This window comes from Haliaeetus albicilla, chromosome 7 (genome assembly GCF_947461875.1).
Source record: "Haliaeetus albicilla chromosome 7, bHalAlb1.1, whole genome shotgun sequence".
Lineage (NCBI taxonomy): Eukaryota > Metazoa > Chordata > Aves > Accipitriformes > Accipitridae > Haliaeetus > Haliaeetus albicilla.
The window spans coordinates 30,790,970-30,814,678 of NC_091489.1; the positions used below are offsets into that span (position 1 = coordinate 30,790,970).

At 45.5% G+C, this 23,709-nt stretch overlaps 1 protein-coding gene across 2 annotated transcripts in view; it reads right to left on the bottom strand.

Annotated features, from left to right (window-relative positions):
• Positions 1–16,496, bottom strand: part of ISM1 (isthmin 1) — a 41,438-nt gene extending 24,942 nt beyond the window's left edge. For both annotated transcript variants that reach the window (XM_069787561.1, XM_069787560.1), the window contains exons 1-2: positions 16,354–16,496; positions 15,161–15,663 (exon numbers count right to left, since the gene is read on the bottom strand). In XM_069787561.1, coding sequence (XP_069643662.1) covers positions 15,161–15,663; positions 16,354–16,363 — 513 coding nt within the window. In that variant the 5' untranslated portion in view covers positions 16,364–16,496. The remainder of the gene's footprint in view (positions 1–15,160; positions 15,664–16,353) is intronic.
• Between the last annotated feature and the right edge of the window lie 7,213 nt (positions 16,497–23,709).

A 23,709-nucleotide genomic window follows, 5' to 3' on the forward strand; every position in this document is an offset into this window, starting at 1 on the left:
TCTGCATCTGAACTGCTCTGGCAGACAATATTTTTTCCTCAGAGCTTAAGGAGAAAACCAAGCATATTATACGCAGATCTGGCAACCTTTTGCTACATGTGGACACACATTTCACAGCACAGCTATTTTTTTATGCTCTGTTGTTTGCTTGTATTTCATGTTTTCCTTCATCTGGAAAATACAAACAGTATGGGTCAGCTTTGAGGTGAAGAACTGCCAGTTTGTATAAACACTTTGATAATAAAAAGGATTTGGTGGTGATTACAGCTCAATGTCTGCTGGAAAAAACAGAGGCCCTTTAGTAAATTTTCTGACATAGCACACACTGGTGCTTTGTTCTTCAGCAGATACTCAGCCATCCATGGGATGGCCGAGCGCACAGAATTAAAATTGTGTAGGGCTTTGACAGATGTTCAGTGCCAAGTTTTGCTTGTAGTTAACAGATATTTTCAGTTGCCTAAGCTGGTGGTAAACATTTAGTTGTTCTTCACAACTCTGAAGATCTTCCCTGTAATCACTGCCTGGCTGGAGCTCTCCATACAGGACACATTGATTTAGTGGTTCAACAGGCAAATGTACAACTGAAGAGTAGCCCAACTATTTCACTCCAATAACCTGTGGTGCCAAAATGGAAACTCTTTGAAAGTTCCAATTATTTTTAGGCTTTATTAAATACTTGCATAAAATCACTAGTATAATAAAGCTTTAAATAGAATCCATTTATACCATGGCTAAATTTAATTGAACAAATCTAATCTCACCCATCATTTGAAATCTGCATCATAATTTACACATCAGGTTCAAACAGAATGGGAAAATCTGCCTTAAGCTGCAATCAAAACCCCAAAAGCAAAGGAAATCCAGAATATTAATACTTTTCGTACACAACTGTTTGGTCAGGCTTTGCAGGCTAGCACACACAAAGTCAGTGTAAATGAAAGAGAACAAACATACATCTGAAATTATTTTCATGGGTTCTAAACTAGGTCCTTTTGCAAGTTTATTCCACTAAATCACTATGGCTAGGATTTCACTAGGTGAACTAGCTTTAATAAACGAAGTTTTCATCTCTCCCTAGCCAAAAGAGTAACCTTACTTGAAACCTTTTCAATTTCCAAAGTTGCCTTCAGCTGTTAGTTTCCAAGAAACAGCTATTCCCAGCCTCTGTGTCTCCCTCTCATATGCCACTGAATATCCACCCTATGCTTTCAAAAGTGTCTATGACTCTGGCTGTGTTAACTGGCAGATGTTTTTAGAGACTAGAAAGTGTTTAGTCCCTGTGGACTAAAAGTTACATGATGACTTCATCACATAAGCAAAAGCTAATAACGGGAAAGCAAGAAAGCAGACAAGTGTTATATTCCAAAAACATGATGTTTCCTGTGCTTCTGGCAATACTACTTCTGTGCCTGAAAAAAGGCAAATCACTTGAGTCTTGATGCTCAAAACACGCACACCATCGAATCACTGCGAGATAATTTACTTCACCCTCCCTTAGCTGCCTTCCCCACTAACACTCGTTTTTCTTCGGATGGAAGTTAGAGGGTGAAGGCAGAGGAAAGGCAGTGTTCGTTTACATTCAATATCTATGCACCAACTATATGCCTCACAAACACTCTCTGGAAGGGGTTCTTACTACACCCAGGAGTTTACAGCAAAACAGCAGCAGAAATCTGAGCGGCTGCCTCAAGACCATGCACCTCTGCTCCTGCAGCGAAGTATTCTTTCAAGCCCGAGTGTACAGTTTTACCCTCTCCATTTAGAAAACTTTGGGGACTGACACACGAGCAACTGGAAGTCATTAGTATAAATGGCATCTGTACATGCAGTGCAGTAACTGTCTTATTTTTGTATCAAGACATCAGCAGTGGACATTATGCCCTCTCTCTACATGTCCGTGAACTGCCCTAATGACAGAACAAGGGAAAGAAACAAGAGGAAGCAGATACACAAGAGAAAGGCCTCCCTCCAGTGACATTACGGGGAAGAAGAGCAAGCAAGTAGATACTTGCAGTACACTGTGACAAGAAGACATGAAGACCCTTCTCTGTTTAAGAGGGGAGAGGGCAAGGATTTGCCCTGGAGAGAAGTGTGGGCTTTTTGTATTATGAATTCTATGCATGTATATATAAATTTTCTTAGAACAGTAAGGGAGGGGGGTATTTCCTAGAGCTGATTAAAGAAGCATGACTCAATTTTCAATTTCAAACGACTCGGGGGGGCATTCCAATCGACTGCAGACAGGAAATGAATACCATACATGCACTGAACAAGGCAGATGCTTTTGAATCTGACACTTATGTGAAAAGAAAATATCTTCATTTTTGTCTCCCCTCCGCCCCATGATCACTAGTTAGTTCTGAGCTATATTTAGGATAAATGGTTTTATTTTTCAAACTTGTTATAATCTTAGCATGTGCCTGAAGCCACCCAGATGCCACTGACAATAAACTGTATGGAGTGGGCCAAATGCATCTTTAGATTAGTCCCAGCAGCCAGATGCAGCAACAAGGTAGAAGAGGAAAGATAAGCAGTTCAGGTTTTAGGTATTCTAACCTCCTCTGTTAGAGGAACTGAAATGGGACCCTAGCTGATATGCCAGATCCCAGGGAGGGAGAGTTGTTTCTGTACAAAGGCAGATTCCAAAGCATATACAGTAGACACACTGCAGAGCAGGTTGGAAGACCATTTCCTTGTAGGCTGTGGCACAGAACTCACTTCCAGCTACTTAACTGTGCTAAGAGCTAAATATACATCTTTTCTCCTCATCTGGCTCTTATAAGTAAACTGCAATAATTGTCATGGGGAAATTATGGGGTTTCTAACCTGATTCCAATGTAATTGTGCCCCTTTTATCAATGGCAGCAGTGTGTATTGGGGAATTGGAATATACAGCTCTTTTCCCCCACTTAGACCATATGTGTGCAAACACACAATTTCAGCTGTAAACTCCACTTATATTTTATTGTGGGAAGACTTAAATAGGATAAAGAAAAAAAAAATCAGAGAGGTGGTATTAATCTGGCCCTTACTCTGGTGTTATGCAAATAATTAGTTCATTTTATTTTCATGTTAAGACTGCCATAGCTATGTTGCTAAGAACACGAAAAAATGATCCTCTTAGGAGACAGGAAAAGAAGAAAGAGGGCTGGGTAGGTGAGAAAGGCAGGTCTGATTTACATTATTAAAAAAGCCGTGAACGCTAGATCAAAGAAGAGCAAGAATCAAATTCACTGCCACTGAAGGATTTCAGCAGCTTTTTCAGAGCTATTGATCCCTCAAGGGCTAACTCTTTTAAACACTAGGTGATGCCTCTAACTAGCCAGAACTCCCACCTTATACTAGCTAAGCCTCACGTAGTTTGCTTTCATCAGCTGGCATACTAGGGAAAGCAGAGACAGCTAAGACGCTGTATCTGGGCCTGATGAAGGAGACATACAGCAGAGCGCAGAAATAGCATGTGTGCATTTTCTGCACCAGATGTTGCTTTTTTAATGGCCATCATGGTAGATGTTAAATAAAAGAACAGATTCCTCACTGAAGAGCTGTGTGTTTGGTGACCACCAATACTGTGGAGTGCTTTGTCCCAGGACAGAATGCAGTCACCCTGGTGGAAGCCCTGGGCAGGGTTTGTTTGCTCAGCACTGACTTACTGATAAATATAAAATCACCTCATATTTTGTTGTGGGATGAAGGTGGGATAAGACATCTGAGGAGCTACCGCTGCTCAGCTGGCAAGCGGTGACTTACTCATGAGTTTGGACTCACAGGTCTAATCTGAACACCTAGAAGGCACAGGATCCAACCCTAAATCAAGTCCTGAACTGTCAAATGCACTACAGATTGGCATCTTCCTCCCCCCCCTTTCCCTTCCTTGGGTCAGGTGTCTTTGGAGTCTGGCAGAGAAGCTTCCAGGTGTTCTGCCTTGTCAGGACACTTCAGGATCATGCCTTAAGCAAGAGCCACTGGAATTGGGTGCAGTAAAGCAATTTCACCTGGTGCATCCCCAGATGGTTTCCTAAGAGCCGCCTTTGGGCTTCTGATACAGATCCACTTGCACTGGGCTCACTGCTGCTGCCATCGTCACGTCCCTGGGAACGCTCCATTCATCCTGCCTTCCACATCTGCTATGTTACACACATGGCTACAACAGTACAGATTATTCAGCTCTTTCCAAGCTCTGCTCACAATTCTATCTACTCCCACCAGCACTCAGTGCAACTTGGTACCTTATGCATTCTCATCAAATGGACGACCCTTTTCCTTCTGCATGTTTTGATCAAGAGCTAGCGCTGCTACCATTTAAATGCATATCAAAAGTTCCAGGGCTCTATCAGATTAAATAGTTCATTTGAAGCCTTTGGTGCTATTGTTCCAGTACGCCTGAAGACACAGGCATAATGTGGCTGCTCTAGGTTCCCTTTCTATATATATTTTCACAAATGTTAGACATACACATATCAACCCCTCTATTCTTCCCTAATAAAAGCTTGGACTCTAAAGAACAAGATGAGGAATAGATACTCTATGGGCTAGCTGCAGCAAGCCTTTCATAAATAACGCAACAATCAACCCCTGTAAAGGAAAATGATAGACATACATCTGTTTTCCTATTGTAGGAAGGAATAAGAAGATAGAAAAAGCTAAATGCTGAATGCCTAAACAAACTCTGAATTACGAAGAGATGGTAGTAGTAATGATGGGTGAGTTGCAAACCACCTGCAAATGTTAAGATTGCTGCACTCTTCTACAGACCATTGAGTCTATACTGCAAATCTCCAATAGACAGGGACTGTGCTCTATAAAAATCATGATGAATGCAGACTTGTTTTTATATTATGGAGGTCCTAATCCTCCTCCTCCTCTGCCTTTGCTCTATTGTTACAACATCAAAGACCAACTGCTGGCTGAGATACAGTCAATATGAAAAGGGCGACCAGCAAATTTACTGCTTGACTTCATTCCCTTTAAATGGAATAGGCACCATGGCCCTTTTTCAAAGTCCAATCACAGACATATATCTTTTTTATTGGACATCATGTACAATAAAGTGAAGCTGTAACTTGGAAAAAAAAAATAGAACACCTTAAAAAAATCCCATGAGGTGAACATTCCTTTATAAAAATATCACTGTGGTTACGTGTTTTGAAAAACTCCGGGCACTCTGCAGGGCAAAAGGCCTGGGCTGGCTAGGTTATAGTTTAGCTAAGATGCATACCCATGCCTAATATCTAGTTGGTTTCAAAAAAACCCTAACTAATAAAAAGTGATATATTTAAGACAGAATGCCAGTGTCATTCAAATAAACTGAAATGGCAGCATTCATGTCACAAGAATCATTAACTGCTTTGTTATAGTGTGCTCTGTGCAGTGAACCTTTACAGACTTCTTCAGTCCAGCGAATCTTAAAATCAGCAGCACAAAATGCCAATATATTCACTGCATCTTAAACAACTCCAGTCTGATTACTGAGGTAATTTCAAGAGACACTTTCAGATGAGAGTTGTATCCGTAGACATTAAAGACAAGGACAGTTTTATTGCTGTTGTGTTGCTAAAGATATGCTAAATGATTTCTTGCTATGAAATTAAACAGTGTATAAGCAACTCATACAATGTAGGAGGTGAGTATATTGGGGTGTTACAGAATTCATCCTAGTTAGCTATGGTTTTCATTTTTTAATAAATTGTATGTCAATATTGTGAGAAGTTTTTGTTTTAAACTATTTAAACTATTAATCCTTTTTATTTCTTTGGGTAACTTGTGCACACAGACATTAGTAAATATCTGATTACTAAAGTTATATCTAGATCAAGACCATATTGATTTTAAAATCCTGCACTGATGTATGTGGCAGATAAAATCAAGCAAATTTATGTTTTGTTACACATATAGTAATCTTTGGCAGCTGGTTCCAGTGGAGTAATTATGGTTTCCTCAGGCAAAATCTGCTGCTGCTGAGTTACTTCTAAGGCGAGAAAGATACCAAAGCTATGTGACTAATTTTTGAGGCACTTAGCTTCAAAAAATAGCCGCCTTATCGCTAGGTCCTATTCATTGCTCTTTGTCACATTATGCTTTATTGTCAGTCACCTCCTCCTTCCATCACAGCCTACAGCACAGTTCTTCTGGTGCAAGGACCTCACCTCTTATTGGGCCTTCCTGGGCACGTACAAGAAAAAGCATTTCAATGACAGTGTTCAATTGTTCAATACCTGAATGCCCAACTCAATGGGAATGCAAAGGCAAGACACCTGAAGGAAGCTTTCTGGAAATTAAACCTGGCCCATGGACAACATTGACTCAGTAACTGTTCTTTAGAAAGGGAGGAATCCACTTTTTTTAGAGCAGTCCTGTAAACAGTGGCAGAAAAAGATGGGGCATGTTATTTGGGTGGTTTTTATAGATACTTCACTGTACTCCTAATGGTATTGTCACAGGTACTGATCTCAACAGCCATGCAGACAAAGAGGAAATTTTAATCTTCCCGAGGAAAAATAGCTACTGTGGAACAAAACAGTCCAGGATTTTTCAGCAGTGCATATGAAACTAACAATGAAACATAATGGATGGAAATAAATTCATGCAATCTGAAGAAAGCCACACGCCAAAGCTCAGCTTTTCTCCATGGATAGAGGTGCAGATTATGTGTGTTATGTGCATATCAGTTCCACAGACAAACTGAGCTGTGAAAGATTCAAATCCAAGAGGAACTTCAGCTGGGTCTGCAGCTGACAGAAGTCATTGACTCGTCTTGCTTTGTGAGAGTCAGTGGAGCAAGGTCAATTTAAACACACTGAGAATGTAGGTCTAGCATGGAGGCGTAAAAGCCAAGGTATGTTTGAATTTCCACTTTTCAACATGGACTGACTCCACAAGGAGTGGTGAGATAAAGATTTCATCTCTGATTTTCCTCTCTCATCTTTATGAGCACCTCCATAACATTAAAAGCACTCAAATAGCCATTATGCTACAAGGGCTTAGAGGTGAACAACTCCAGGCCTGGTTTCATCCTGCTGACTGCTAAAAGGGAGGAATAAAAAAATATGACCCACTGCTACGAGTTCTCCAAGCACTGAAAAACAAGGGCAAGAGGATAAAGGAACTGCTTACCAGTACTGCCCACACCAGCTCCTCTGACTAAGTATTATACTGCCACACAACTGACCACTGTGGCAAGCCATCACTTATTACAATAATAAGTTACATTTTACTTTGTTTTCTTTCTTTTTCTGGTATTTCAAATCAAAAGTACATGGACATAGCGGCACTGGAAACATTCTGCTCTTACCGATGTATCAATGAGCTCACTATGCTTCGGACTATGAATTTAGCCTGTCATTTTCTGTCTTCAAAACCTGTAAAATTGGTATCCTGGAGGCACAATGTATTAAAGTGCAACAGTAACCACTGCATCATTTAATGCTTCCTTTTGCAACTTACTAAAGCACTTTGTATTTTTCTGCTCTAAGTTATCACTTTATTCATTCCTGACAGTGATTACAGACTCCATTCAAGCCTGGAGACCTATTAGGCTACACATTGTACACAAGCAACACCACAACAATGGAATCTCAACCTCAAAGAGCTTGGGTTGAGATTTAAAAAATAAAAAATAAAATGCATCAGTGACCTAGCTCTGCTACCATTGAAAAATAATGCTTTAAAAAAGTAATCTTTTATGGAGAACATTATTCAGGCAATTCAAAGAGCTTTTAAGTAGTGTAGTCTTAAAGTAGACAGCAAGATAACAATCATGGCAAAAAGGCCAAGCAAACACTAAACAACACTGTGAACAGAATAAATGAGGCACAACTAGGTACTACCACATTTCTTTGCAAGGAAGACAGGCAAAACACACAGAAGAGCATAAAGCAGCCAACGCCGACAGTTAAACCTGCCAAAGCTGCTAAATCTTGTCTATCGCTATACTTTCAGGACATAAGCACAAAGAAAAACTACATTGCTTCAATTTTTTAGTTTATGTTTGTGTAAGGAAACACCTAAATTGTCCGCATATATTTGAAGTATGAGTGCATTTCAAGATTTTAAAATGATGACTCAGAAGAATGTAAGCATAAAAAAGTACCACAAAATAACTTCCTACCATTACTTGCATGCTGTGCACTTTTACACAGTGAAGGGAAAAAAAAAAGGGAAATTCTTAAGCATGAATATCTACAAATCTGTGCATCTTAAAAAACGAAGCAACTTTCAAACTAATCTTTCCTCCCCACTGGAATACATACTGATGACTGGCTTTTCAGAAGTCATGTCTATCTCTGTCACATATTATTTCAGAAAGCTTTTCAAACATGACTAGTATATGTATGTATTAGGTCAGCAGGCTAAGATAGCATAGTCTGCACCTTTATAAATACTACTGTCTTCTGCACTTCACTTTCTGTAAAGTTTTCAGATGCTGCAACACAACACAGCTGGAGTTGTCATCTAATCAATAATGCTTTCATTGTTCCTTGTTTTCTTTGAAGACGTTTTCCACCATTTCCATTTTGGAACAATAAGGCATTGATTATTAATATACAGATGCAGTAGATACGAGCAGAGACAAAAGAATAACTGTTGAATTCAAAACATGGTTCCCAATTTACATTTAATGTAACCTGGATTGGTTAAACAGATGTCTCTCCAGCAAAAGAATTCCACAGCAGAGCAAGGTGTCGAAAAGCTTAGTATGCTGAAGCTTTAAGTACTAGGGCTCGGTTACCTATTAGCAGGTCATAACATGTATGTTAAAAATCATGAGGGAATACACAGTGACCAGCTCCAGACAGTAAAGTGATGATGAAATTGTTGGGGTCATAAAGATCAACAGCAGAGCTTCAACTCTAGGCCTCCTGTTTTTGTGGACAGCTGGCATTAAGAAAGGACAGAGCAGGGAAATGTGACAGAACCTAAGGGATGACAACTGAAGCCAGAGGAGCGGAGGAGAGATTTTTGTGCTGATCAGATAACAGCGAGGGGCCAGTAGCAGTGTGGTTGTACCACTGTTATACTGCTGTTATAGCTGCGATGGACCAGCTGTGTTCTTCCTGCATAGAACAAACTTCTCTACAGGATCAACAAAGACTACAAAATAAAAGCTACTCCAGAACTACTGCTGATTGTCCAAGTTAGGTGAACCAACATGAAAAGTACCAACCCAGCTCCTTCCAGGATCTCTATGTACCCATGCCTTGTCTCTCTACTCTCAATGTTACCAAAGGTGATCATTACAGCTCTAGACTTTCTCAGGAATCAGACTCAAACCTACCACTCCTTTCACTACTATGAGTCAGCCGTCCAACCACCGTAGGGTGCAGAACCCCGTGCTAGCAGGCTTCCCTTTGACCGCTCTGCCCCACACACAGACCCAGAGCACAGGTAAGGATGGACTGAGAGAAGAGAAAGGCAAAAGCAGGAATGTCTCTGGGACCCCTGCCCTGCAGTAGTCACTGTGGTTTGCATCTGGCTCCAGGCCGTGGAAATGGACATGACGACACCATGATGGCCCAGAATGAATTTAGAACTACATACACTCTGCTTTCTTCATACAATTACCCAAATACTCTAAAGAGCTGGAAAATGATCCTAAATCTTGCTCAAAACAGAAACAAAGAACTCCAATGGACTCTTCTGTATAAAGCACTAGGAAAAAAAACGCTCCAAGCTATAGTTACAGTGACAAAATTGAGAAGCACCCTGTGATTTAATGCCAGGTATTTATCAGTGATGATCCAAGTTGAGCAGTACAGTAATTGTTAGCTGTTCAGCTGAAGACAAGTCCAGCAAATTATGCCTCATCCAAACATTTTGGTCAAATCTAATGCAGGAAATAACATTTGTACCTGCCTAACATACTTCCTTGCAGCCATAACCAAATACAATATTCCTGGATCCCTGTTCTAAATTATTGCAGCAGTCTTAGATACTAAAAAACTTGCCACATTCTACCCTGAAGGTGTGGTAGCTCTTTTCCACCAGGGATGCATTAGTTTGCTAGGAAATGAATCGAAGTGACAAGTAGGAAGAGAAGCTTAATTAATACTTTCTGGAGTTTTCCTGGAGCCAGGTTTGGAAGGTGGAAGAATCTCTCCTGGGAGCAACAGACAACAGCAAATGGTCTTCTGCTCAGAGCAGCAGTCTCAATCCTTCACCGTTGTTTCCCGTTTTATCCTTTGCTTCCATGCATGCAGTGGCAGCACACGTAAAGCTAATCGCCCTTCCTTCCCCCTAGATCCTGGAACAAGCCACAGCCCACTAGCAAAACCACTAAAGAGCACATATAATTCTCTCCCTTGGGAGATGAGAGAATGAACTGCACATGGTCTAAGTCATTTGTAAAGCTTAGTGCATAACTGGAAGAACATATGCTAATGGTAAGGGTGAGCTTTAGCTAAGAACCTACACAGCAAAGCCTGCTGAGAACAGGCAGGTTTTACTATCACTGTCAAAAAGCACGAAACAGCATTCCCTGTGATGAGCAACAACCTCACCAAAAGAGATTTTGGTTTTCAGAGAATCAGCCTGCTTCATTCACAAGCCACCTGCTCTGAAAGTTATTTGTGTAATGTATAAACTGCTCTTAAGGCAGAGAAGGATTAAGTGCTCGTATTGAATATATGATGTACATCCACTTATTGGCATCTTACATAGGCTAAGGACAGTCTGGAAAACATGAATACAAAATGTTGAATCGACAGTTTTTCAAAGATGATTTAGATGATCAGATCCTCTTAGAACTAACCAAATGTAAAGCTCCAGAGCTCAAATAAGCTTTAAAAAACTCAGTCTAAAACTCTCTCAAAGTAAACAGCTTGAGTCCTACTTAAACTGAGAAAGCCAGAAAGCTGAAATACCTCCGCTGTTATCTGACTGGAGATGATTTTGCAATTTGCCTGAATCCAGTACAAGGGGCAGCAGGAACACACAAACCTTAAAAAGACTGAAATGCACCCCAGAAAAGGTACCAGACAGCACACCATTTCTGAACTTCTCATCGTGTTGAGCTGTGGACCTTAGGAGAAAATTAAGAGCTCAGCCCTGTAAAGGACTCCTCACACAGCTTGGAGAGCGACTCTTGTGCAACCATTTCTACGCAACAGAATGTGTTTCTTCTGGTAGAGCTCAGAGAACATTTCTGACACGCTGTAATTGCTTGCATGCTTATTGAGGAGGGGGGCAAAGACAGGAGCAAGGAGATTAAAAAGTAAAAAGCTGTTTACAGCATTGTGCTTCTTTTCAAATTACATTCTCTTATATGGCTCCAGCATTATGCACAACTACTGGGTTTCATGCTAATGTAATACTGCTGCAAGTACCGCAGTGGAGAATCTGACTTCATGTGCTATGGCATATATTGTTGGTGGCTCTGTTACTACATTTTACAAGGTCATTTTTCTTGGTGTGGGAACACTGTTTTTCTTGGTGTGCAAGGCCTACTATGGAAAAATTAGAAGTGATGGGAATAAACTTCTCGATGAAATATTTTCTCCCAGAATGAAAGCACAGATTCTAGAGCATCGTAAAGTATTACAAACATCTTTCAAAATTTATGTTCAAGCCTTCCCTTCATTTTAGAACTATGTAAAAAGATAAAAACATACCCAAGCAGCATTTTTCTATCCCTTAATATAGCTTCATTTGCTCTTATTCTGAAGCAAAAGTTTGTACTTATTTATTTCATAAATATACTCCACAATAGTTTCTGGATGCTAATTAAATTATACCTAATAGAGTTCTTACCAGAAAAAACAAAAAGCTCCCCCCTCCCCAATTCTCCTTTGGTAGAGATTGAAGGAAGGAATAAAATCTGACTGAGAAACAAAAGGCCGATTCCCTCTCATAGCTCAAAGCTGCAAGATATTTTACAACTCCATTCTGGATTTCCCATTTCGTGTTAGTTTACACTACCACAAACCAATTCTAACGGCAGCATGAAACTTCAGCAATGCAGAGGTCCAGTGCCTATTTCTGCAGCAGTGAACCGAGGAAGCCCATGCCTGTATCTTATGCATCCTGAAGAGGACCAGCAGAGTACGTCAAGGATTTTCTCCTCGCTGCTGCTCTATTACAGCCAGTCACAGTGGCACGGCACAACCCCAGACATCTGGGAACTCTAGAGACACAAACAGTACAGGGAAGGGCACCGAAAGTAGAAATAAGAGGGATGAAGAAATAACTTGTTTAATTTTTTGACTGAAGTTTTTTCTGGATTTCTTTCATCTATCAATCAGTCTAATTAATTGCAGGGGTTAACACAATTGAAAGACCAAAAGAAATCAAAACCTATCCTCCAAAAACCCTCCTTCATTTGAAGGACCAAGGGATGGGAGAAAGAGAAGCTCTTCCTCCCTTAATGAATCAGACTTCAAATGCATACAAGTCCCTATTTTAGACTTTTTAAATCTCCAACAATATTTTAAGATTACTAAGGATTCCTCCTGAATCCGTTTTATGTAAGAAGGATCAAGGATGTGCTAAGTTTTTGGGGTTTGTTTGGGTTTGGTTTTTTTTTGGAGCTAAGACTAATACTTCAGATTTTTTTTCAGACACACAGGACCAAATTCTGACCACTTTATTTGTACAAACAGACCGCCTAAGTCCTAAAATACCATACCCTGCATTTGATAATAGCCAGTTTGTTTTTATACAAATTTGCCTTGTCAAAATACATCTATAAACAGTTGCTGCAAAGATTACTTTTTCCTGGATTTGCCACAATGTGCGCAACAGACTTCGTCAAATGAAATTTCGTCAAATGCAATTTCATCAGATGAAATTTCATCAAATGAAACACTGACCTAATCACTTCTCACAATCTTTTCTCTCCATAGACCTACCAAGACAGAAAAAACAATAGGTTTTTTTTTTAGTATAAGCAATAGCAACCTGAGATATTTCTATTTGCTTATACCAACAAATCTGGGTTTGTGCAGTTTTGCTTTCCACATTCATTCTTTACCTGGGAATGGAGTGCACTAGGATTTTGCATTTCACTTCAGTATACACCACGATAACGGCCCCAAAAGCCCCCAAATCTGAAGATCCCAGTGCAAACTCGCCATAGAGATCTGTACTGTGATGCTCTGAATGGAAGCATCTGCCTGTCAAGAGTACAATTTTCAAAAGCAGGTTACAGTATTTTCCAACTAGCAATAGAATCCATGAAAGCTATAAAACCAAAAAATTGATAGACTTCCATCTTTTTAACTTAATACTCTAATCTTTTCTCCCATAATGTCTTGTACATAACCTCAACACATAACTGCAGAATCAATTCAGTTGGGAAGTATATAAAAATTTCAATTCTACATATGGCAAAACATGATGAAAGTATGAGCTGCTAAAGCTATCATGATGCTCAAAGACACAGGGTTTTATTAAGTTATCTGTAAAATAATCATCAGACAAAAAAAATTCTTAAAGTCAACAATCAACAGATTTTCACGAGACAGCCAACTACAATGATAATACTCTAGGATAATTATCTTAAGATGATTTTCCTCTTGTTTCACCCTAACCTTACAATAGTGCTCTAAAAAGAGCTCCTCGGGGAAACGGCATCACCCAGAGTTCCCACTTGCCCAGATGTTTCCCTCATTATGTTAAAAGCCTGTCAAGAAAAGGCAAATTCAGGGTTATTCTAATGATAGCAAACACCTCATAAAAAACCTCTCCAAATTTACTTTTCCAAGGAACATCATTTTAAAAGGCATTTCAAGTGCCCATGAGGAAAGAAAGCATCATTTATAAAACATTATTACCAGAAATCCTGAAGATATTAAAAAAAACATCCTGGAATGTCAAGCCGGTGATAAAACTGCAGCTCAAAGAGACACAGCATTGTGGGGCCTTACCCAAAGCACACGGCCAAGCACTCCCAAGCAGGACTCCCACCAAGTTCAACAAGAGTTTTCTGAGTTAAGAGGACCTGATTCCAGTTGCCGACTGGGATGTTGAGCCTGCAGGTCGGGGTTCCCTCCCACAGCTAGCGGTTTCACTTTGTGGACCACCAGCTGGGGATCCCATGCAAACAGAGTGATCGTTAATGCCTGCACTCTCCTTATTTTTCCTCATGCTTCACAGAAATGTGCTCTGCTGGTACTATAATTCTTTCCAAGATGATAAAGGGGTTTACGTAAGTTTATGGCAATAATAATTACACGTTTTCTGTCAGTTCTTTGCATAATTTGGCAGTTGACTTTTCTTTAACACTTGGATATGGGGGAAAAAAGTTGGTCAGGGATTTACAGATGTACAAGCTTCGCCTGGGGATTTTGACGATTCTGTTGCTTTTATCACTGTCTCCAACCATTTTAAGCGAATGGCAACATGTGATGCTGAATAAAAAATAACCACCTGCAAAACCAAGGAAACAGAACAAAAAAGTCCTTTACCTCTGCCGGACATAATTCACCATTGGCTTCACAGGATCAGAAGAGTGGAAGAGACCGGCTGGGTCACAAGCCCTGTCCCCCCTTCATGGTCACAAGCACCTGGCACCCCAAGTTTCTTGGCTATTTCAGGACTGAATATCCACCCGTCTCTTGACGCTTCCTGAGGAAAGCCGTGCATTTTGTTCCCATCGCTTCCCAACACCGTACACCTGTTAGGTGCCCTCTCGCCCTGGGGAACGCCGCGTCCTCACAAGGGAGGCCCTGGGTGGGACGCGCCGTGTCTGACAGGGCCCGGCCCGCCTCCGTCCCTCGCCTGGGCCCATCGCGCGCCCCAGGCGAGACGGCCGTCGTCCGCTGAGACCTGTCCGCGGTGCACCAGCAACGCGCACGGCAGCTGCCCCGACGCCTCCAAGGCGGACGCTGTCAAAACGCGGCCGGGGGAGCAGCTCTGCCGCTTCCCACCCCTGCCTCCCGAAAGAACGTAAAACCAAGGCGGGGGAGGGGGGAGGGAGACACCCCCAGGCGCCACACAAGGAAAGCCCTCGGGCAGGTGAGCGCCTGCCGCTGCCTCGGGCCGGCGGAGGGAGGCGGCGGCCGAGGCAGGTGCACGGCGCCGGCTCCCGGCCTCCCCGGCCGGCCCCGGCCTCCCCGGCCCGGGGCCGAGCCGCCCCCGACGGCCCTCGGGGGGAGGCAGGTGGAGACCGTTGGCCGCGCGTGAGGCAGCGGCCGCTGGCGGGGCGCGGGCGTGGGGCGGCACTCACCTGCCGCTGGCTGTGGTTGCCGGCGCCCGTGGGGGCGTGGGGCTCGCCGCCGCCGCGCAGCACGGTGATGTGCAAGGTGAGCAGGAGGAGCCCCAGCAGCAGCAGCAGCTCGGCCGCCAGCCGCACCATCCTCTTGAGCCGGGCGGCTTTAGGGCCCCGCGGCGGCGGCCGTGGAGGAGGCGGAGGAGGAGGAGGAGCCGGAGCCGCGGCGGCCGCCGCCGCCGCCGCCGCCGGGGCGGCCCCGGCCCCAGGGCCGGCCGCGGCAGCTGCAGGACGGGCGGCGGGGACCGCGCCGCTCTCGGCGTCGGCGGGGCGGGCGGCGGGCACGGGGCAGGGGCGGCAGCAGCAGCAGCAGCGGGGGCCGCCACACCACGGCGGAGCCACGTCGGGACGGGACGCCGCGGCGGCGGCGGCGGCGAAAATCCCGGCGCTGCCCGGCTGCGGCGGGGGGCGGCAGGTAGCCGCGACGGGGCCGCGGGCCGGCGGCGTCTCCGCGGGCAGCCCTGCAACCCAGAGTCACCGTGGGCCGTCGGAGGGAGGGAAGGAGCGAGCGGGCCGAGCCCCCGCCGCCGCCGCCTCGGGGAGCCGCGGGCCGGCGGAGAGCAGCGCGGCTCGGCTGCCGACGGGGAGACGCTGCGGGGATGGGGGGGAGCCGGCAGCGTGTGTGCGAGTGAGAGGGAGGAGGGAGGGAGAGGCGGGGGGGAGGGGGGGGGGGGGACGACCGGGGACGACTCTCACATGGCGGGGAAGCCGGGACGCTCCGAGGGGAGGAGAGAACTTGGGGTTATCGCCTCCCTCCTCGCGAGGGGATGGGGGTGGCCCCTGGACCAGCTTCCCCCCTCCGCCGTGTCCTCGCCCGCCCCGGGGCTCCCCCCTCCCCTCACGACGCCCGTCGAGGCGTCGTCCTGGCCTGACCGCCCCGCCGCGTCCCGTCCCGTCCCCTCGCGGCGGGGGTGTGAGGGAGCGGGTCCGCACAGCGACCCCCGCCGGCTCCCAGCCCTCGACGGGGCGGCTGCGAGCTCCCCGTGGGGGAAGAGAGGGGCAGATCGCTGCTTCTCACCCGACCCTCCCTTCCTCCTCCTTCTCTCTGCCCCCCCCCCCCCCGGCTCGGCGGTGGGGAATGGGGGGGGGGTGGCGGAGGGCGAGGGGCTGCAAAAAGCTTTAGCTGCCTGCCCTCCCTCGGAGCTGGATACCTGGCTCCATCTCTCCTCTCTCTTTCCTCCAGTGGCCCTAGGGCTGGCAGGGGCAGCTCCGCACTCTCTCCTGCCACCGTGCGTGCGTGTTTGCAAGCGGCTGGCTCTCCTTCTGGCTCCTGCTGCTGCTTCCAAGCAACTTTCTCGCCCCCTCGCTCTGTGTCGGGAGAGGTGCGTGTCGGATGCTTTTATACTGCCCTGCCTCCCTCCCCTGCTGTCCTCCCCCCCACCTCTCGTCGTCCCCCCCCTTCCCTTCTCCCTTTCTGCAGCTCCTGCTGCAGCCTAGCATCCCCCCCGCCCTGCTCCCCTCCTCTCCTTGTGCCGACCTGCCCCTCTGCAAGCCCTGGTTTGCCTGGGCATCCTGCCGCGGCACCCGCACCCCGTCCCGCTCACGGCTGTACCTTGTGCAATGACTTCCACCGCTGCTGGGCAGGGACGGAGCCGTACTGAAGTGTCACGTCCCCTTCAGCTGTTCTGTGCATCCCCGGCAGGGCACAAGGCACGGGAGGACTTGGGCCACTGGGGTTTTACACTCCTCACCCATGTTTCCCTTCCTCTTGGTTGCTGACCACGTAAGTACGGTGGAAAAAACTTTCTCTCTCAGATGGGAGGCCCCCCCCAATTTAAAATTAACCTGAGTTTGAAAATATGTGAAAATGAGGGTTGGATTATCACTTGCTGTAAATCAGTATCTTTGTATCCTTGGTCTGATGGAGCCAAACCTCTTTCTGAATGCTGAAGATGCAGCTCTGAGTGTAACAGAACAAACACAGCTCAAATAAGCTTAAAATGTAAATAAAGTCACCTAACAAAACCCAGGACTTTTGGAATCTTTGTCGTTGTTCTTCCACAACTGGGAATGTTATGTGCAAAAATGGGGATACGAGTGATCGGGGCCTGTGCGAGTGTGTGACAGCTGGGAGGCTGAATTGGTGTCTAAATGGGCAAATTGGGGAAAAATTGTTCCCCATCTGAAACGTCTTTGCTCCGAGACCACTGTCCTCAGCAGGGTTCCTGTGACGTAAAGGTGAGATGTGCTTCCAGCGTGCGGTGCCAGCAGCGGCCGAGGTGCATTGTGGACCCGGGAAGCTGGCAGATTTGGGGTGCGAGGAGGGTCAGAGCTCGTGGGAGGTTTCTTGTGGGTCTTGGTGCGTCTGAAGTCTATGGTCACGAATGAGTTGGAACAATGTCTCTAACCCTTCCAGTCAGATAGGTATCCCTTCCAGTGATAACCACTGTAAATGATTAACCATAGGGCAGGAATATGGTTAAAATAATTGCACTGGAGTATCGTTAAAGATGTGAGCAAAAGCCACAAAACCAAAACCTTCAGATTTAAGGATTTTTAATCTGCAAACACATTCTGTGTTAGCACTGCAGTAGGAACAATCAGCACGGACGATCGTGCAGGGTAGGGACTTCCACGGGGCGGCCCTGAGCCTGTTACAGTGAGGTACAATCCCTCCGTCTTGTGAAACCACTCGTTGATAAGGACCCGATACCACACCAGTGCTCTCAGTTACACGGCAAATCATACAGAGCTATTCGTTATTACGTAAAGCCATAACAGCCTGTGGGACCATCACGTGGTTTTTAAAAAATGTGTTGGTTTTTTTTTTTTAACTCAAACATTCCTTGGGCTAATCAAAATATTGAGAAAAATGAAAACATTGATGTACTTCAGCTGTCAGTGCTCTGCCTGGGCTCTCCTCCTGCTGCCATTGCTGTGATCCTGGCGGCCTGCGGCCGTGCCCCCAGGCAGGCACGCCAGCAGCAGTGAGCACAAAACAGGGTGGTTAAGGAGGCAGGCTTGGGGAGACGGGCATTGGAGAGGCAGAACTGCCCTCCAGGTTTGCCAAAGTCTGACCCTATCTAGTGGCTGTCAGTTGATCCTGGCTGTTGAAGAAAAGTGGAAACTTGACACGTGAGTTCTGTATTTCTGAGCTTAATAGTACAAATCGACAGCCAGAGTGAGACTGAAGGCTCGTAATGTGAAACAGTCCAAGTGACAGCCTGGTGAAAAACACACACATGGATCTGCCGCCGAGCTCTGGGTAATGTAAGTTCTCCCTCGCCTTATGAAATAGACTGAACCAAAAGACATCTTTAATCCAGATGAGATGGGCCCATACTGGTGCATGTTTCCTCATGGGACATTTAAGTTTTACGCATTAAGCTATTGCGCAAAGACAGTGAGGGACAGAGCAAAGCTACTATTAGCAGCGAGCGGATGGCAGCAAGACACCAAAGCCTCTTCCCGCTTGAAAAAGTCAGCGTAAGAGCGGCACTTGGGTGCAGTGATACTGCCTGCGTGGCTGTGCTGGGGGCAATCAAAGAGGAGCGTGTGCGCACGCGTGCGCCGTAGATGCCAATTTAAATTCACAAACACTGTTAAATCAGCAGATAACTTCATCGATGAATCCAGACGGCTGAATTGCAAACTGTAGGGGAGATGGACGTAAAAGCAAAGGGAAAAGCTCTCTTTTCCCAGCAGGCTGAACGCTTGCTCCAGAAGCTACCATCTAGTCCTTGGAAAATGAAGCCAGGGTTTGCCCAGGGGAGGAGATCCATCGGTAGCCTGAGGGGGATGCTGCTCCCGGGATGTGGTTATGGGCACCCAGCAAGGAGGTAAATCAGCAAGTGGGACTGATGGTGGTGCTGGGGTAAGAGAGGTGTGTTCCTTTGATAGCTCCTTCCCTGTGAAGGTTTGCAGCTCACACCTCACCCCTTCACCCCCAGCTTTTACCTTCCATTTCTCTTCCCTCTGACGATAAAGGCAGACTCAGCTCCTGTGCACTCACAGCGCCTCACCAGTGCCAGGGGAAACGCACTGAGCCCAAGCTCTTCAAAACAGGGTTAAATTCACACATTTTATGCAGCATTTATGATACAAGTGCACTACATGGTCAGGTAGCGTAGCTCAGCTGGTGCGTGAGGAGTCAGTAAGCCATGGCAACTCATCATCTGATGTCCTGCCCCTCTCGAGCCCCGCAGATCCTATGTTCCTCATTGCACAGCTTCAAAAGGGGTTTGCGGCTGTCCATGTTGCAGCCTCCACTGCGTGGTGAGGAGTGTCCCCAGGGGAGGTGTTTCAGGAATCTGTTGGCTCCAGTCATGGTGGCCCCACGGTCTCCCTTACACCAGCCTGTCAACAAAAATGCACAACAGCTGTCCACGGCCACCTCAGTGCTCGAGGCCAAGAAACTGTGCCCAGGGGCTGAATTTGCGATGTCCTCACTGGCATGTCCCGCTGGTGGTGTTCCTGTCTCCTGCCATGGCCATTGCAGCTGACCACCCCACGTGCTGTCCACTGCACTGCCTAGGGCCAACCCCACTACATCACTGTGCAGGCGCCGACCCTTGGCGTTATGAGTCCTGAAAAATGAAATATTGCCTGCGACACAGCACTTTACAGAGTCTGGGTGGTCCTAGTGACTGAAATGAATAGTACATCAATTGTACCTGGTCAAGTGTGAAAAAATCCTCATTTTTGGATGAGTGCCACTAGGTGACATCCTTGAAGGCCAGCATGAGAATTGCAGGAAAAGGAGTGGGGAGAAAAAAAATAGAGTATGATATAATATAACGCAACATAAGTCACTTTATATGCTTTATCTCAGAAGTGAGGAGGACGTAGAGGTGGGAACGCCACTGGGTTTTACATCTGAGCATCATGGCTCACTTGGGTCCTGCACCCCAGTTGTCACCTGCTTGTCCGCTTACCCCTTTATTGTCAGTCCTGGTATTGCTCCAGGACTGTGGAGGCATCCTGTCTGTAAGATTGATAGCTTTTCAGAGGAGCATAGCTGGTAGAGCCCCATCTGCCCTCCTCAGTTCCCTCCTGCCTGCACCCACTCCCAGGATGTCGTTGTTTTATCTTTAAGCCTGAGGGTTGCTTTAAAATTATCTGGGATGAAAACCTGGCTCCACTGAAGTCATTGGCAAAGCTCCCATTGACTTCAGAAGAGCCAGGATTTCACCCTAAGACGCTTTGTAGATTATTGGTGAATGGAAAGCATACGTCTGGCTTCTCGAGGGTTATTATTCTTGGTGGTGACCTCTGCTCTGGTGAGCATTGAGCAATGCTGGGTTGAGACAGATGGCTAAAGCTTTCCCTGCCTCTTCCCCTGCTTCCTCACAGGGGCTTTGCTTTACGGCTCATCATCTTGGATGCTGCTTATCAAGGAATACCTTCCTGTCGCCTGCCAGTGGAATTTAATGCCTGTTTGCCCACATTCCCCTTTCCCCAAGATCAGCAGATAGGAGACAGAATGGCTGATTAACTTCTAGCTCCAACCTCTTAGCTATAAGCTGCAAATGCACACACAAGGGTCTTCTCTGGAAGAAAAAAAAAAAAAAAAAAAAAAAGAATAACCTTCCCCTGCAGGCAACCTAAGTCTTTCTGTGATGCATGGTTCCTTTATCTCAATAAATTACAACTTGAATAGTAACCACCCTCTTTTTAAAAGAGCTGATTAGCTTCGAGTTCTCCATTTTCCTGCTTCTCCTAGAACAGCGCTTTCCTTGCCATCTACATATTTTGCCACCAGCTGGGCCTAGCAGCTGGATCAAGATTTCTGAATTCTGCAGCGCCTTGTGTGACAGACTGGCAATTCAGCAGCCACTTTATTAAAACTTGAAGCAAAAGCAGAAATGTATAACGAGTAGTCTAAATTATGGAATATGGAAATAGAGGAAACAGTCCAGCCCAGTTTCCCGCCTGTTATTTATTTATTTTTTTTAATACTGAATTCTGTTTATTTTACACTCCACCACATTTTCACTTTTCAATATGCTGCACATTTTTGTATTGATGATGTGCAACTGCACTGTAACATTTGCCAAGATGCGGCAGTACGGGACTGTGGGAACCAGCACGCAGGGCAACATTTTTCAAAAGTGCCCAAAGAGCCTAAATTCTGCTGACTTTCACAAGAGCTTGCCACAAGGCAATTTTTGCCTCTTTAGAGAAATACAGCGAAACCAGCAAACCCCTTTCCTCTGAACACAGTTTTACCGTTGCAGAAGCGCCGGGGTTGGTTTAGCTGAGACAGTGCTACAAATGGAGTAAAGACTCAGACACCTGATTGAGTAACCTTGGTTCAGCGAGTCGCAGCACATCAGCTGAGGCGAGCACCTTCCTGGTGGTTTTTCTGGCTGCAGTGCCAGCCATGTAGCAGAGCTGCCCCCCCCCCCGGCCTGGAGCAGGGAGGCACCAGTTTTGGCACCAGTGAGCCATTAAATTGGCTCATCCATTAAAGTGGCTCAGCCAAATTTACCATTAAGTTATTACATATAATAATGAATAGGTGGCAGCTCACCCTGTGCGTACCTACGCAGGCCGTCTGTGGATGTATGGCAGTGGGTATTGCAGAGAAAGAGCTTTATACAACACAGCTGGTGGGAGCTAAGAGCAGAGTGAGGAGGTGGCCCTGGCCCAGCTGATGGGTGAAAAAGTTGTAAATCACTGTGAGGGGTTGTGTGACTGAGGCTTGAGTTGGCTGATCACTTCTGAGGAGTCTTGTCCTATGTTCAGCAGCATAGCGGATGAGCAGCCTTTCTGATTGTTAAAAAAATAAATAAACAGAGCAATTCACACCTTCCACGCCTATGGTTTTCAACCCTTCACTTCCCCAAGGAAAATATCACATTATTGGCTTGCAACTGGCTTTTTTTCAAGACTACTTTTGTGACTCTGGAATTAAAAAAAAGGAAAAAAGATTCAGAAAGCCAGCCAAGTGGCTGAAGGACAGCTCTGCAGCAGAGAAGGGAAAGAAGGATCTCACAGCAAATGCTGTGATGGTGGGTGAGATGAAGGGCTGACTGCCTCCTAAAAAAAAAAAAAGACTTCAGCTGTCTCCATTGCAGGGAGGCTTTTGCTCCCACAGAGAAGGTAAAGAAAATATAGCTCATTTCTTGATGGCTTCAGGTGATAAGTGTCACCTGGCTTCACTTAGGTGATTTAGCACAGCTGGAGCACGGCTTGTGCAAGGCAACTCAGACTCCTGCTAGTGCTTTGTTGCACTGGCACAGGTAAGGATCTCCCTAGCCTGGTTGTGCCTCTGGGATAGGGGTGTCAGGGGGTTCTTGCTAAATCAGTTCCTCTACTTCATAGCCGATGCTCTGGATCTCCCAATATCTTTGTGTATTGCTTTGTTGAGTCAAAATTATGCCACAGCAATGAAACACTTGGTTTTAAAACCTCCATGTTCTAATGCCTGTAATACTAGTGTTGACTTTACACTGGGGTTTCTAAGCTCAGCTTTGAGCCAGTGCTTTAGGAGCTAAATAGTATTAGTGATAAATATCCTCTTCTTTTCCATAACGAAATCTCCAGCGAATGTTTCCAGATAAATACTCCACACACACTGTGTACTGAAGCAAGTGGAAAAATGCCACAGTCCTGTCGCTACAGAGAGACTTTTTTTCAATGAAGGTGGCAGAAACATGGAGAATGAGTGCAGGTTTTTTCCCCGCCATTCACGTCTTTCTCTGAAGCCCACTGGTACCCCAAATCTAAGCCTGATGACAAATGCTGTATTCCCTGCAGAGATGCCTTAATGGTCTGCAACAGTCTTTTAAAACATCTATGTTTGCTGAGGTGCAGGAGAAAAGCTCTTATGGGAAGTAAATCTCTCTTCGGTAGGGATTGTGAAAACATGCTCAGTGAAGGCATATCTGTTACACAGCCATTTGGCATAATGTAAGGAAACAGCAGGAATAGGCTCATAGTGATTACTGCAGGTGAAGAAATCATTTAAACTAGCACATGTCCCTTCTCTTAATGTTTTTTATTAAGTTGCTGAGGTCTCAAATTAATTTCTGCTGGACTAAGGATGGGCAGTTGGATTAGACAATCCTTCCACCAGTGTTGAAGTGCAGGCTGGTTTTTGTGTCCTCCCTTAGTGTAGCTTTTAACATAGCGGTGCCCATGTTTGTGATACCCTAGCACCTCCAATGATAATTATAATACCAAATAGTGATAGATTCCCTAGGAAACGTCCCTGCTAGTAGAGGACAGGAATAATTAGAAACGTGCCTTTAAAGGACGATGATATTATGTCAAATAAAGCAATGGAGAAAGAAAACAGAGAATCTGGGGCCTCTCATCTAAAGTATTTAATTCTAAGAAAAAACGCTCTCTGCTACCCAACTTCAAGCGTACTGTCTGGCAAACAAATGTGCACATCGCTGTTGCTCTCAAAGCACAGTTTGGATAGCAACAGCTTCACCTACTGTCAGTGGTGGGATGGTAAAAGCCTCAGTGGATCTGGACAAGGTGGTCAGAACACAGAGGTAAGCTGCAGAAAGGTGCCCAGGCAGCCTTTGCAGCAGACCTGATGCCTGGTGCATGCC